This window comes from Puma concolor, chromosome D1 (genome assembly GCF_028749965.1).
Source record: "Puma concolor isolate L17-30 chromosome D1, mPumCon1.1.hap2, whole genome shotgun sequence".
NCBI lineage: Eukaryota > Metazoa > Chordata > Mammalia > Carnivora > Felidae > Puma > Puma concolor.
Window position 1 is genome coordinate 89846335 of NC_141676.1, and position 14914 is coordinate 89861248.

General features: G+C 53.6%; 1 protein-coding gene across 1 annotated transcript in view; it reads right to left on the bottom strand.

Annotated features, from left to right (window-relative positions):
- Nucleotides 1-379: 379 nt before the first annotated feature.
- Nucleotides 380-14914, bottom strand: part of ST14 (ST14 transmembrane serine protease matriptase) — a 42165-nt gene continuing 27630 nt past the window's right edge. The window contains exons 8-19 of the mRNA XM_086678661.1: nucleotides 13819-13958; nucleotides 13360-13457; nucleotides 12249-12358; nucleotides 12028-12158; nucleotides 10688-10792; nucleotides 10248-10358; nucleotides 10017-10130; nucleotides 9576-9698; nucleotides 8576-8762; nucleotides 2016-2290; nucleotides 1100-1236; nucleotides 380-995 (exon numbers count right to left, since the gene is read on the bottom strand). Coding sequence (XP_086534787.1) covers nucleotides 834-995; nucleotides 1100-1236; nucleotides 2016-2290; nucleotides 8576-8762; nucleotides 9576-9698; nucleotides 10017-10130; nucleotides 10248-10358; nucleotides 10688-10792; nucleotides 12028-12158; nucleotides 12249-12358; nucleotides 13360-13457; nucleotides 13819-13958 — 1693 coding nt within the window. The 3' untranslated portion in view covers nucleotides 380-833. The remainder of the gene's footprint in view (nucleotides 996-1099; nucleotides 1237-2015; nucleotides 2291-8575; nucleotides 8763-9575; nucleotides 9699-10016; nucleotides 10131-10247; nucleotides 10359-10687; nucleotides 10793-12027; nucleotides 12159-12248; nucleotides 12359-13359; nucleotides 13458-13818; nucleotides 13959-14914) is intronic.

A 14914-nucleotide genomic window follows, 5' to 3' on the forward strand; every position in this document is an offset into this window, starting at 1 on the left:
AAGCCCTACTTCCTCTTTTCATCTGGGGACACAGCGCCTCCCTCTCCTAGGGTGCCCAGGTTGGGCCACAAACCCTTCCCACCTCATACCTCACTCCTAGCCCCCTCTCTGTCGTATACACCACCTTTCAGGGCACCAGGCCCTGCTCTCAGAAGCAAAACATAGCCCCTTGCTGACCTCTGCTCTTGGTCTGATTTCAGGGTCTGTGCTGAATGGAATTTAAACCCAGTTTCTTGCAGCTGGGGTTAGGAGGAAGGAGGAAGGAGAGCCCATCAACTCCAGGAAGAAAAATATTTACCTAAAAACAAAGTTTACTCATACACACAAACTCACACACTGAGCTCCGCCCCCCCCCCCCCCCCCCCCCCCCCCCCCCCCCCCCCCGCCCAGGAGCTGATAAAAAACAATTCAAATCTTAGGTGTGTCTTCCAGGGTCCTTTGGCCTGGGTTTCCTTCGAGTGTGAAGCTAGGAGTCCACAGCGCCCTATCAGCCTCATCTTAGCAGTCCTGTATCAGAGAGGCAGGGGGAGGAGAGGCAGAGGACTTGGATCTTTGGGAAAGAGCCTCAGCCCAGCTCGGGGCTGGAGGAGAGAGGCTGTGTCTTCAAGTCTCCGCCCCTTGGCACCACCAGTGTCCTCCCTCCCCACCTCGCATCCTTGCTTTGGAGGCTGAGGGAGGAGAGGGGCTCTCCAGGCCAATTCACCCTCTCCAGAGGTCCTGGGGATTCAGTTCACAGTCTGGCTTCTGGGAGGCCCAAGTCAGGGGTGGATTTAGCGATCGTGTCCTTGGCCCGCAAGTGTGCACGTTGGGGGGCCAACGGATGGCCCCTGCGTCTACACCCCAGTCTGCTCTTTAATCCAGTCCCGAAATACAGGGAGCCTCGTGTACACGCCGGGCTTGTCCCTCTGAGCGCAGCCTTCACCCCAGCTCACCACGCCGGCCTGGAAGATCCGCCCGTCGGCCTCCACGCTGGACAGAGGGCCCCCGGAATCGCCCTGCGGGGAGACCAGGGCCGGATGAATGCCCGCCCCGCCCCGGGCCCCGCCCCCTGCCCCCTGCCCGGGCCGCGTCCCCAGGCCAGCCCCCGCCCCTCGCGCACCTGGCAGGCGTCCACGCCGCCGCTGAGGTAGCCCACACACATCATGCGTGGGGTGATCTGCTGCGGGAGCAGACTCTCACATGTCGTCTGGTTGATGACGCGGATCTCGCCCTTCTGCAGGATCAGCGCGCTGGAGCCTGGGGGGGAGGGGGAAGCGGGGGGGGGGCAGTGCTGACCCGGGGGCCATTGCGCCCACCTGCAGGGCCATGGGCAGGGCCCCATTCCAGAGACCTCGGTAGCAAATCTCCCGACACAGCCCCCATACCCGTGGCTGACAAATGTTCAAGGAACTGATGCCACACCAACGCGAGGGGACATCGTGCAGCCCTGTGGGTAACTGGGCGACACACGTAAAACACGCCAGGCAACAGGTGACAGGAGATCGGACATTCGCTGTGGGAACAGGTGTGCGAAATGAAAAACAGGAAGACCCACGGAAAGCACCAGAGAGGCCCTGGGGTGTCATCATAGCAGGAGAGCCAAGTGTCGGGTTTACTTTTTCCTCTCTTTATTCTACAGGTTGTTAGCAATGTGCTGTAGTACTGTTATAACTGATTTTTTTCAATATAACAATTACCAACTCAGGGCCTTCGGATGGAGGCAGAAGGACAGAGGAGGCCAGGCTCCTGCAACAGGACCTGACACGGGCACAGCTAGCTTGCCTCTACAGCACACAGGACTCCCACCACAGTGCTCTTACATTCACTGAGCACCATCTTGGAAGGTGTTTTATCTTCATTTTACAGGTGAAGAAACAGGCTCAGAGTTTAAGCAACTGCCAAGGTCACTCAGATAGTTTAGAGGCACCTCCAGGCCTCTGAGCCAGAGCCGAGTCTCCACTTCACCTTGGGACAACCTCCCACTGCCAGACAGAGGCAGGTGGGCAGCCCACCCGTGGCCAGCCCAGCCAGCTCACCTCCCTCCTGGGTGTGGCCCCAGCCGGTGACCCAGATGGCCTTGCCGGTGGGGAAGGTGTGTGAGGCTTCCGGCAGGCAGATGGGCCGCACGGTGCTGCTGTATTCGGCCGGCTGTTCCAGCTCCAACAGTGCGATGTCATAGTCGAAGGTGAAGTCGTTGAAGTAAGGGTGGCTGATGATGCGCTTGAGCCCGAGCTCCTGCACCCCACTGGCGCTGCGCTTGCTCTGGTCATGCAGGCCCAGGAAGGCAGTCCACAGGGTATGGTCGGAGTACCTGGGAGAGGAGCGGGGACAGCGACCCTGAGCAGAGCACTGACCTAGGGAAAGCCACTGCCACCACCCAGATGTTGAGGGGACTGTGGCTTCTGCATGGCTGCAGCCCTCAGCCGAAACCGCTGGTGTCTCCTGCCATGGCACTCAGCCCCCATAACCCCCTTGTTTCTCTCTTTTAAGACATTTTTAATCTGATTACCAAAAATGCATTTCTCATCAATCTGATCTTTCACAGAAGGAATAACACAGAACTCAACAGAAATACTTTTTTTAACACAGTGGTTCAGTAGACTGTTCAGTAGACTGAACTTCATTTACTAGGTCTACTGTTGGTCGTGGGACAGGTGTAGCAATTCTGAACTCTATCATGCATACTGGCCGTCTGAACAATTCAGGAGGACACACTGATGTTGCTGGGAGCCTCAACTTCCAGTGTGGGAAAAGGGAGATACAAAAGGAGTCGGGGAGGAGGGAGAGCAATCAGAAGTAGCAATAAGAGCTCAGAATTTTTCCTAAAAAAGGCTCCAAAGCAATGACATTCCCAGCACACCCAGGACTTGGTTTCTAAATATCCTTCTCCATTAAAAGGAACCAAGTCTCCTTGGAGAAATGGTCGATTTCAAGTCTGAAGCAAGCAAGGCATCAAGTGACCTTGGAACATTTTGTTTCACCAGAAGTAAGTGTTTACACAATCATGAAGCCAGTATTAGGATCATCCAAACATCAAAGTAAACCACAGGATTCAAGTACTGTATGTGCTGAATAATATAAAAGGGGGAGGGGAATCCAGGAGTCCATCCTGAATCTAAAAAATAATTTTGAAATTTTATAAGGACAGAGGAAAGCTACTCTTTACAGAAAGACACCAGCTAACAAATACAGAAGAAGCAATACAATAAAGAAATCACATTTTGCATCTACCATAGCAACAACCAACACCAGCAAGAATCATCGACGGATGATAAAGGCAGAGAGTAGGAGATTGCTGGGGAACAAGACATTCACACGGATTCAAAGTGTCGTCCAAGATTACTCACTCATAACCAAGTGGGGGAGGCACATTTATAATGGAGAAAGCCATGACCACCACCTTAACCAGCTGATCAGTGTTCTCCCAGCCATTCCTGCCAATGGGCTAGGACACAACATCACCTGTGTAATGCTTTCGGGGCGGGGGGTGAGGGGGGAAGCTTAACCTAATTCTCACCATGAAGAAATAATCAAAATATCCAAATTAAGAGACATTCTACAGAATAACTGGCCTGGACTTTTCAAACATAAAATGCCATAAAAAAATAATAAAAAATAAAGGCTTGGGGAAACTGTTCTAGAATTGAGAGACTAAAGAGAACTAAGGACTAATACAAAGCATGACCTTAGACTAGATTTTAAATTAAAAAAAAAAAACACAAAAGACAATATTGGGGGACACTGGGGGACACCTAGAACATGGAGGAAGTGCTCACCACTTGTACCATGTCAACACTGTCATTTCTGGAGGTGATCCCTGTATTGTGGGTATATGGGAGGCTCTCCCTGTTCTTGGGAGACACGAGCTGAGGCACTTAGGGGAGAGGTGTCATCATGGTTAGGCTGCACGTAACTCAGAGAGAGTTCAGAAAAGCATGTGCACGTGTAAAGACAGAGAAATAAAACAACTGCAGATAAAGGGTATGAGAGTGTTCACTGTCATTTTTTTCTTTCATTGTAGTTGCAACTTTTTTGTAGGTCTGAGAAATTTTCAAAATAAAAAATTGGGGAAATAACTCTTTTTTTAAAGTTTATTTATTTTGAGAAAGAGAGAGAACACGCAAGAGAACAAGGGGGAGGGGCAGAGAGAGAGGGAGAGAGAGAAAGAAGCCCAAGCAGGCTCCACACCATCGGCGCAGAGCCCGACACAGGGCTTGAACTCACGAACCGTGAGATCATGACCTGAGCTGAAATCAAGAGTCCGACGCTTCACCAACTGAGCCACCCAGGCACCCCAGAAAAATATATCTTTAAAATAGAAAATCTGCATGAGGGGGGAAAGCATGAAGACCTGCCTCATCTTCTCTAACCTCTCAGGAAAGTCAAGAGGCTACTGAAGCGGTCAGTCCTAAAACGTCCAGGCAAGGCACCTTCGCTGTGGCCGGCACGGAACATTACAGTCCTCCTTGACCATCTCCCCCATCCCTGGCTGAAGCCCAGCTCCCCTGCTCTCTGCTGACCTGGGCATCCTTCCCTTCTCTCCATTCCTGCCATCACCTCCCTACAGAACCTCACACCCGGACGGAAGCACTGGCCTCCAAACCGGTCTTTTTGCTCCTGGTCTCTCTTTAATTTGCCAGATGAGAACTTCCTGAAAACTGCTTTTGTGAGATCCTTTCCAACAGCCAAAGATGATTCCAAGACCTGCCGAATCAGCCCTCACCTCCCCAACCAGGAATTAATTCTGCCTTTCTAACTTTTTCTCCCAACCATCTGTGGTGTTCCAGATTGCATGAGATCCAGTCTTCAAGAGGATCTCTTGAATCCACTGTGTACTTGGGGAGGGAGCCACGAAAACCACCCATGACAGCACAGCATGGGTGACCTCCAGAGGAACAGGTAGCAGGCTGTGGAAGAGCATGGGGTGGGAAGAGGTGAGTCAGGAGAGGAAGCAGGTCATGAAGAAGGCCTTGGAGATCATATAGGACTTGGCTAGTGAAGGCCTCCGGGTGGGGGAGAAAGCAGCACAGTCACCGAGAGCCAATGTTTGCAGTGCTCAGGAGCCCCCCAAATCGAATATATGGAAGGTGTAAGGGCAGGACAGAGACTGAGGTTGGAGAGATGGCAGGACCAGAGAATGCGGCCATGGTGATCATGCTACGCCATTTCCACTTTATCCCGCGAGTTATCGCAAGCATGTAAGCAAGGGGGTGATGTGATCAGATCAGCTCTTTGGAAAGACCACCTTCACATTGCAGAGACAGACAGGCGTGCCAAGAAGGAAGAAGGTGATGAGGTAGAGGGGGCTGTAGTCACCGAGGCTGGGGAGCCAAGGGAGCAGTCATGTGAGGGGGGAAGAGTAGAGAAGGCCTGGGATGTCTAGCAGGCAAGGGCCAGGGGTTGAATGGATGGGACGGGTAAGGGGAGGGGGCAGAGTGGGAGGGTCATCCTCCTCCCCTCTAGTGCCATCTCACCTGATAGACATCCCTTGTCACCCCTGTGTCCATGCTAAGCCCCAACTAAAGCCACACTGGTCTTTTCTCTCCAGTCCACATTCCTCCATCTAGGACAGCCTTCGATTATACGAGCAGACTCAGTCGCCAGCTGTTGAAGGTCCACACACATACCAGCCATCGAGAGACAAGGTGTGAAGGGCAGCCACTGAGCTGCCCCAGTGACGGCCGTGTGGTTGGGAGGGCACTGGTGGTGGCCAAGCCAAGTACTCTTCTCGGTGCCAACGCATCAAGTCATTTCGTCCCCCCAGTCAGCCCTTCAATGTAGGGCTGCCTATTTTAAGCTTAGGACTCGGGCACAGAGAGACTAAGTAACTTGCCCAAGATCACACAGCTAAGAAGTCATGGAACGGACCGAACCAGGTAGCCTCCTCTCAACCATGGTAAGGCTCAGCGAGCACTTGCCAACTCAGAAATGCGTCCAGAGTGACTGCACTCCACACTCCAGATCCTTGCACACTTCACACCCGCCTGCCTCTGCTCACGCCTGTCCTTTGTCTGGAAGGTCTGCGTCACCTTGTCCAGTTGCAAACACCCTCACGTTTCAACACTCACATCAGATGCTCCTGCTCATAAAGGCACTCCTAAGTCTCCCTCCCCAGCCCTGGGGCAGAATTCTCAACTCCCACCCGCACGGCCTAGGTAACCTGTGCCTGGTTGCTGCATAGCACTTACCGCGTGCACGTGCATGTACATTCATGTGTGCACAAGCACGCGTACCGTATGTCATCCCCCTCGCCTGGGAAGCCTGGGAAGTGCAGGGAGGAAACCTTATTCATCGTTGTCTCCCAGTGCTAATAACAATGGGTGTTGAATGCATTAAGTGCACTATTAACTGGCAGACTGATAATCAAGAGAAGATGAAGGACAAGGAAATGAGAAATTCAGTGAGGAAATAAGAGAAAGAGGGAGAAGTAACAGAGGGCACAGGGTGAGCTCTTCAGCGAAGACCGTACATGAATATCTTAGCTCACCCTGCTGAGGGTCTAGAAACAGTGGGACTGTGGTATCACTAAGGACACCAAGCACCCTGGTCTCACTTTTTAAATACTATTCCCTGCTAACATTTCTTGAGGGAATGGCTAATTCCGGGGCTGGACCCGGACAAGCACCTGGTAGGACCAGAAAGCAAGGAAGTGTCTCAAAAGAACAAAAGAACGAGGGCAGATCAAAAGGACACAGGAGCCAACCTCAAAGAAAGCGCAATGGTCACATTTGGAACAATTTGAGCAACAAAGTAGTATCATTGGATTACAACCCAAAATGTAAATATACATGCATCCATACGAATATAAGTAGATGAAGAAATAAATGAAAAAGAAGGGACAAATCTTCCTTACAGAAGACTTCCAAATTGGCTCACTTCCTAATAATAAAGGTGGAAATACTTTATGGTGAGGAACCCCGGCAAGTGCTATCTCAAACAAATGAGAAAGATCAACATTACCATCGGTAAGTCATGTTGATATCATGTGCCTGCTGACAAGATGTGATATCCTTTCCAAACACTCAGAAGCCCAGTGTAATCATGACAACAGCAGACAAACCCAGATGGGGGCATTCCATAGGATGCCTGGCCTCCAGATCGTCAAGATCTCAAAAACAAAGACAGACTGAGCCACTGTCCTAGATCGGAGACTGGGGGCATGGGACAACAGAATGCAAAGTGGGAGCCTGGACTACCTCCTGCCCCAGAAAGGATATAAAACCCCTGGGATACCAGGAAAGCCCACACTGGTGTTAGCGGAAGGGACCAGTGTGGGACAGATGCACCACATTAACAACAAGGGCAACTGCGTTAGGGTGTGCAGGAACTCCATTCTGTCTTTGCAACCTGTCTGTATCCCAAGACAAAAAGCTTATTTTACAATATTTGTAAGTAAGCTTCCATCACTCCAAAAAGAAACAAAATCTCTTCTGCCCAGGGTGGAGGAAAGTGTGGTAAAATAAGAGGACAGTCAGGTGGGACGAGGCTGCCCTCTGACAGCTCAGCAAGGCCCTGGGGACAGCCACACTGACCCTGCCCCCTACAGACCATGTCATCACCCATGCCTACGTGCACCTGCCTGACGTTGCTCAACGTCCGTGCCTTGGGCCTACTTGGTGCCCTAGCACTGTCTCTCCAGAAAGTGCACAGTGGTTCTTCTCTCCGCCCCGCAGAAGGGTGACTAGGGCAGTCCGGTCACCCTCTCACACAGCTGCCTCTGTCCAAAGGGCATGCACCCAGCAGGAAGGCCCTGAGGGCGGGGATTCCCTGCAAGGTCTGCTCCCCTGTGCCTGCTTCTCCAGGAGGAAGCCATCCCACTAGACTCCCTACGGCCAGTGGCCAGAGGCCCGGGGCAGACCACCTGTTCCTGCCAACCCTCTGGTCTGCAGACTGTGGCTCTGCTTACCCCGGTCTGAGATGCCAGCCTGACCCTTCCCTTAGAGGCTTTCCTGGGCCAGGCTGGAGTCTGCCCAGGGACCTGAGGCTCCAATGTGTGGAGCACAGTGTGTACCAGGTTTCAGGAACACGAGCATGCTATTCTCAGAACTCCAAGGATAAGAACTCATGCTGTCACCAAAGCTGCCAAAGCACCTGAGGCCCAGCAGGCGTGGATAACTTGCCCAAGGTCACTGGGCAAACAAAGCTGGAATGTGAATGTGAGGCTTGTCCTAGCCGGTCCCAAGGAGTCCCTGTGTGCGGACTAACCGTACAAGCCTTGGAATCCACACACTCGGGCTCTCGTCTGACTGTGCCACTTCATAACTGCACAACCTCAAGCAAATGTTCTTACCTCTCTGAACCTCTGTTTCTGTAAAATGGGGACGTAATCAGACCTGCCCAACTGGGTTGGCAGAAGAAGCACTTAGATACTGCTTGATGGAAAGGGAGTACCCAACAACTGTTAGTTTTATTATTACCACTATGACATCCCGGGGTGTCTCCCACCCCCCCAGTCCTGGCCCTGCCCCCGTGCTATCCACTCTGCCATGACTTACACACACAGGGGGCTTCCAAGCCCAGAAAACAGAGGAGAACCTCTTAGGGTCTAAGAGGAAGCCTCCCTGCTCCTGCTCAGTGGCTCCCGCCCAGGGCTTACTTGAATCCTTTGTCGTCGATGAAGCAGTGAGCTGCTGACACCATCCATTTGGGAGAGATGATCGAAGCCCCGCACACGTGGCCCTGGCCCAGGGCGTGGAGGCTCACCTGCCAGGGCCACTCACCTTCATCTGCATTCTTGCCCCCGACGACCCTAGACTGCCTGGTGAATGACCGCAGCCCACAGTCTGGGAGGGGCAGAAAACCCAAAGGTCAGAAAGTCACGGCGGGGCACCAGCCCCTGGGGCCACACGCCAGGCTCAACGGGAGGTCATGTGGGGTGGTGGCCTTTTGGTGGGACCCTCTACAAATATCTTCCAGCCTCAGAGACCCACTGACTTCCTCCCAGCCCCCCTCCCCACTCCCAAACTCAAAACCCTCACGCTCCTACCTCCTTAGTCCTGCCCAAATGCATTTAGAGGCCTTCAGAGAGACCTGCTGGTTTGCTTAGATTTAATTTGAGTGTCATTTGCCTAGATGTCCTCATTGAATGCTGAAGGACACAGCTCTCAGAGGGAAGAGTGGGGGGGGGGGGGGTGGCGATGCAAAGTCACAGAACAGCTATAGCTGTGCTCAGATTTAACCTATGGCCAGTGACTCTGAAATACACATGAGGCTATAAATTGAAGCATGGTTGGGGTGGGGACTAAACCCTGCCGACTGCTCTGGTAAGCTGTGCCCCCCTCCTCCAGGCAGGATGGGGAACCCAGGACTTGCCACTGCACTGTGGGCCAGGTCTACAGAGCAGGGGCCAGCCCAACACTTCAGCCAGGATGCGAGTTCTGCCACAGAGGCACTGATGTGCTGGCTGCCCTGGGCCCTGCCTCCAGGATCAGAGCTGGCCCATGGGACAGTGCCTCTGTGCCAGTCAGCAAAGTTATCCTTTCCCCCAGGTAGACAGAGGCAGAGATGGGTGACTGAGGCACTGGCATGATTTCTACCTCTGTATGTGCCTTGCACAGTGAACAACCTGCACAACTGTATGCAGCGGCCCTGCTCACCACAATCCTTCTCATCTGAGCCATCACTACAGTCCTTCTTCCCATCACACTCGGGGTTGCTCTTGCTCACACAGAGACCGTTGCGGCAGCGATAGGTGTGTTTGGTGCAGGCAACAGTTGTTACTGCTCAAGGAGGAGAACAAGGGGAAGGGAATCAGTTCCATGGCAGCATCCAACCAGAAGCCTGATGATCCATCCACCTTATGCTCCTTATCAAGCCTGCGGTACCCATCCACACCCATGCCCACATCCTTCCAGGCCCACCAAAGGTTCTCCACCTTCTGGAAGATTCTCTCCCCGCTGACATACTTTCTCGTCACACTTCACAGAGAGGGTGGTTTGTGTTTATTAAACTTTGGAAACTTGGAATGTGAGTGTGCTCATGGCAGCTCCCACCAGGAGGAAAGTCCCTAAAGCAAGGTGGGTTGGGCCAGGTCTCACCTCTGTCACATGTGGCCTCATCGGACCCATCTCCACAGTTGTCTGTCCCGTCACACTGCTGGTTCTGTGGGACGCACTTCCCATTGCCACACTGGAAGGTCTGAGCCGGGCAGCCTGGGGACAGGGCCTCACGCTCAGCACCAGTTCGCCGCCCCCCTGCTGAGGTTGCAGTGAGGCCCCACAGGCACTGACACCCCCCTTCCCCCACCCTTCCAAGCACCAAGCACTCACTGCACTGCAGCTCATCACTGTTGTCCCCGCAGTCGTTCACACTGTCACACACCCAGAAGAGGGGCTTGCAGAACTTGTTCTTGCACGTGAACTGGTAGGTGGCATTGCATTCTGAAGGGGGCACAGGGCAGCGGTCAGCTGGGCTCTGAGCCCTCGTTCTGACATCGGTCATTGCTCACAGCTCCCCCGGGCAGGAAGGGTGACCAGACAGCCACCCGGGGACCACCTGCCCTGCTGGAGGGGGCAGCTCCGGCCGGAGTGCCTCTGCGTTCCTGGCTATGGAAGCGAACCCCACTAGCGCAGAAACACTCCAGTGCCTGCTCGGACAGAAGTCAGGGCTTCCAAACAGCACAGGGAGGGAAGGGGCTTGATGTCTACACAGGGAGCAAAAGATGGGGACGGCTCCCCAGCAGCCAGGCACGCGAGGGCAGAGGACTCACGGCAGTTGAGCTCATCGCTGTAGTCCGTGCAGTCAGCCCAGCCGTCACAGCGCAGCTCGTTCCGGATACACCTGCCCGTGTTACACATGAACATCCCCGGGCACGCTGCAGGGGAGAGGGCAGGCCTCAAGTCCACGGCCACCAGCCTCGCCTCCCACGCCGGCTGCCCTCCCTCAGGGCCAGCCTCACAGCCACACCGAGGACCAAAGAGAAAACTCTTCCCCGTCTGGCCCTCCACGGAGAGAGGAGCAGGCTGCAGCCGGCACCCCAGGGCCGTGGTCCCCCAGCCCCACCACGCTGCGGCAAGTGCATTTCCTACAGCCGGCACGGGAGGCTAGCCACAGACCACTAGCGGGGCGGCGGGGGGTGGGAGTGGGGCCTTGACTGCCGATGATCAAGCCCCAGGAAGCTGCAGACAAAGCGGAGAGAGACTGGCTGGGTGTGCTCTCAGTTCTACTGCCCCATGTCCTTGGCCGCCCACTCCTGCCCAGGTGCCAGGCTCCCCATGCCCAACATGGAGCAACAGTAGCCCTGCAGATGGATGATGTGTACCCCCATCCAAGTGTCCAGTTGCATCTCTGGACTTCCTTAATTCTAAGACACGTCCCATATTCCAGTGTTTCTGAGACCGGAATGTCCAACAACTGATGGCATCAGGAAGCAGACAGAGCTGAGAGGAGACCGTTCTCTGTGCTGCACAGGCAGCCCAATCACTCATCGGAGGGGTTTGTTCATCCAATCGCATTTTGGGTGGTGAGCCGTGCAGTTGCATTTTAACTGAAATTTGGGTTCTTGCATATAATTAAAATGTCTGCCGGAAGGTTACTATGTGATGTAGGGGCTGAAACGAAAAATCACTGTGACTAGGTTAGAACTGCTATGCGCACAGCAGACAGTGAGACTCGAGGCAGCAGAAACTGCCAGATCTCTTAGGTGTAGAACATGGAACTGTCCGAGCTAGGAGCAGGGGGCGTGATGAGTCGTGCCCCAGTATTCTCTCCCGGGTCTTCCTCTCTCTCTATTCCCGAAGGTGTTATAAGGCCACAAAGGCAAGCACAGATGCGCCAAGTCGTGGTAATGCTGAACCGGAGGGACAGACGGCTCAAAGGAACTCAGGAGGCCTCAGGCACGGTGTGTGCCAGGGTTCACTGCCCACCTTTTTCAATACGTGCATTTCTGGCAGCCTTGCAATTTTGTCTCAAAAAGCTACCGGACATGCCCCTTGCGTTCTCTGGTACCTCAAAATTAGGAGAGCACAATGCTGGGAAGATACAGAGCAGAGAGCTCATCGTGGGCCAGTCCCTCTAGCCAGGCTCCCCCTTCTGGAGACGTGTACTCACGGTCACTGGAATCATAGGAGAGGTACTCGGCCAAGAAACCCGTGTCAGTGTAGGACTGGTCGGAATGGAAGCGAACAGTGATCTTGCTGCTTTTGCTGGTCACCACAAACTGGGTCCTCTCCCCGCAGTACCTGGAGGGGGCGGTCACCGGTAGGAAGAGGATCCAGAAGTGTTCGGGGCACCCCCTTTCCCTCCAGCACTGGGTGCCCCAGGGTACTCACTTCTCCCCGTTGACCTCCACGTAGTCCTTGAGGCAGCTGCCCGGGGGCACGTTGGGCTCCAACAGGTAGAAGAGCTTGAAGAGCACTTTCACGTTTTGGTTGTTGGGCACCTAAGGAGAGCGATGCTGCTGGGCCTCTGCCGCTTCCTTCCCCCCTCCTAAACCCAAGGATGCCACGTGCTGCTGGCCACGGGGGCTGGGGGACAGTGGCTGCTGTGTTTTTATCTCCCTGACCCGTGTGGGCGATATGGAACACACAGCAAGAGGGACTCAGGTTGGACGGCTGGAAGAACCTCTAGACTCAGAGGCAAGAGACACTCTTATTCCTAAAGAAAGCTGGTGGTCCTCCTGGCACCATCGAAGAAAGAAAGGAGAGATGGGTCCCTGACTCGGACGGCCTGCGGGCAGCCCCGGAGGCAAGACTTGTCATTTAGCAAGTGCTTTCTCCAAGCTGCACACACAATCGGCAACATTACCTCTGACAGGCAGACACCACTCCTTCTCCTCTTTCCTAGGAGCAAGCTGAGGCTCTGGTGTAGAGTGACTGGCCCAAGGTCCCTCAGGGGGCCATTGATCGAGAGCTAAAATGTGAGGGACGCCCTGGTGGCTCAGTCAAATGAGCGTCCGACTCTGGGTTTTGGCTCAGGTCACAGTCTCACGGTTCGTGAGTTTGAGTCCCGCATCGGGCTCTGTGCTGATGGTGCGGAGCCTGCTTGGGATTCTCTCTCTCTCCCTCTCTCTCTGCCCCTCCCCTACACGTGTGTGTGCGTGTGTGAACATGCACATGCACGTGCGCCCTCTCTCAAAAATAAATAAATAAACATTGTTAAAAAAGAGCTAGAATTTGAGACCATTTGAATATGGGTCTGCTGGAGGTTACAAGGTTAGGGCTACTCCACCCTGCTCTACTCTGCAAGGCTTTAGATATTCGGCAACTTGGGGGCTGCTAAGAGAGCCCATCTCCCTCTCCTTGACCTTCCTCACTTGCCATTCTGGAGCATCCCTCTTCTTCCTCCCTCCCTTCTCCTCCCTCTCCCGCTCCCCTGTTCCCTCTCCCTCTTCTTCTCCCTCTCTCCCCCTTTCTGCCCTCACAGGCACCCTACAGCTCCTACCTCAATGTCCCACGTGCAGTTCATGTTGGGCGGGTAGTGGCCAGGATAGTAGGGGCTGCTAAATGTCCCTTGGGTTCCACGTAAGTAGCCTCCACAGCCTGAGAGGAAAGGCAGGAGGAAGAGCCTGAGGACCAAGGACCTGCCTGGCCAGGCAGGCAGGCAGGCAGGTAGGTAGGCCGAGGGGCCCTGGCAGAGCCAGCCGGTGACTCTCTCAAGCTGCCTGCCAGGGCCCCGGCACACTCCACAGCCAGTGGCCAGAAAGTCTGAGCACTAGGAGACTGACCACTTTAGGGAGGGCTCCTGACCCACACAAGAGACAAAAGGCCCTGTGGCTTAAGCTTCAAACCTCTGACACCGACCTGAGCCAGTTCACCAGCCCAAGGGATTGGCCTGCGCCTCGTGGGCTCAGGCCAGCCCCTCAGACCTGTCCCTCCTCTGCCCCACCAGGCCCTTCCTTACTGCTCAGCTTAGGCAGCTGGAAGAACGTGGCCTCAAAGCCAGGGTGTCGCCGCTCAGTGTTGGTTATCAGCGTGACGAGCAAGACATTCTGGGAGGAGAGGAAGGTCAGGTTGTAGGAGGGAGGGTAGGTGCCACACAGCCTGTAGGGGTCAGAAGTTGCATGTGTTACAAGAGAGCAGACAGAAACCAGGCGTCCCTAACCCCGGTCCCATCCATAAAAGGCCAAGGGTCATTTAAAAGCTCCTCCCCGCACAAATGACCTGAGATAGGATTTATCTTTGTTTAAAACAGCAGAGAACAGGGATGCCTGGGTGGCTCAGTTAGTTAAGCATCTGACTTTGGCTCAGGTCATGATCTCAAGGTTTGTGAGTTCGAGCCCCGCATCAAGCTTACTGCTGACAGCACTGAACCTGTTTTGGATCCTCTGTCCCCCCATCTCTCTTCCCCTCCCTGGCTCATTCTCTCTGTCCCTCCCTCTCTCTTTCTCTCAAAAATAAACATTAAAAAAAAAAAAAAAAAAGCAAAAACTCAGAAGCCTCAAATGCTTGACCACAGAAGATTCATTAAACTATGGGCTAAATAATAACAATACTAGTAACGGTAACAGCACCGACAACACTTAAGAACATGTTAAGAACTCAGGAGTCTTCATAACAACTCCACTAAGTAAATACTATTATCCCCATTTCACAGATAAGGATACTGAGGCATTGAAATAACTTGCCCAAGGTTCCACAGTTAATAAGTGGCTGGGCATCCAGGCTCCGGGGCCCACACAGCTAATGACTGTGTCACGTTGCCTCTTTGTGCTCATTGTACATTACACAATGCCACGTTATGCAACCATTAGAATCACAGAAGCAAGCTTACTGATTTGGAAGGATCATCATGATATACTTCAGTTTTCAAACCAGACAGCAAAACCAAACGTGCCGTAAAATCCTATTTTTAAATCTATACACAAACATACACACACATAGCAGAAAGCGTGGAAGAACACACCTCACAAATTTAACAGTGATTACTTCCAGATCATGATGGAGGTCTGTGCTCTCTGTGCATGTGTATTTCCCACTTTCTCCTTTCGGAGCCATGT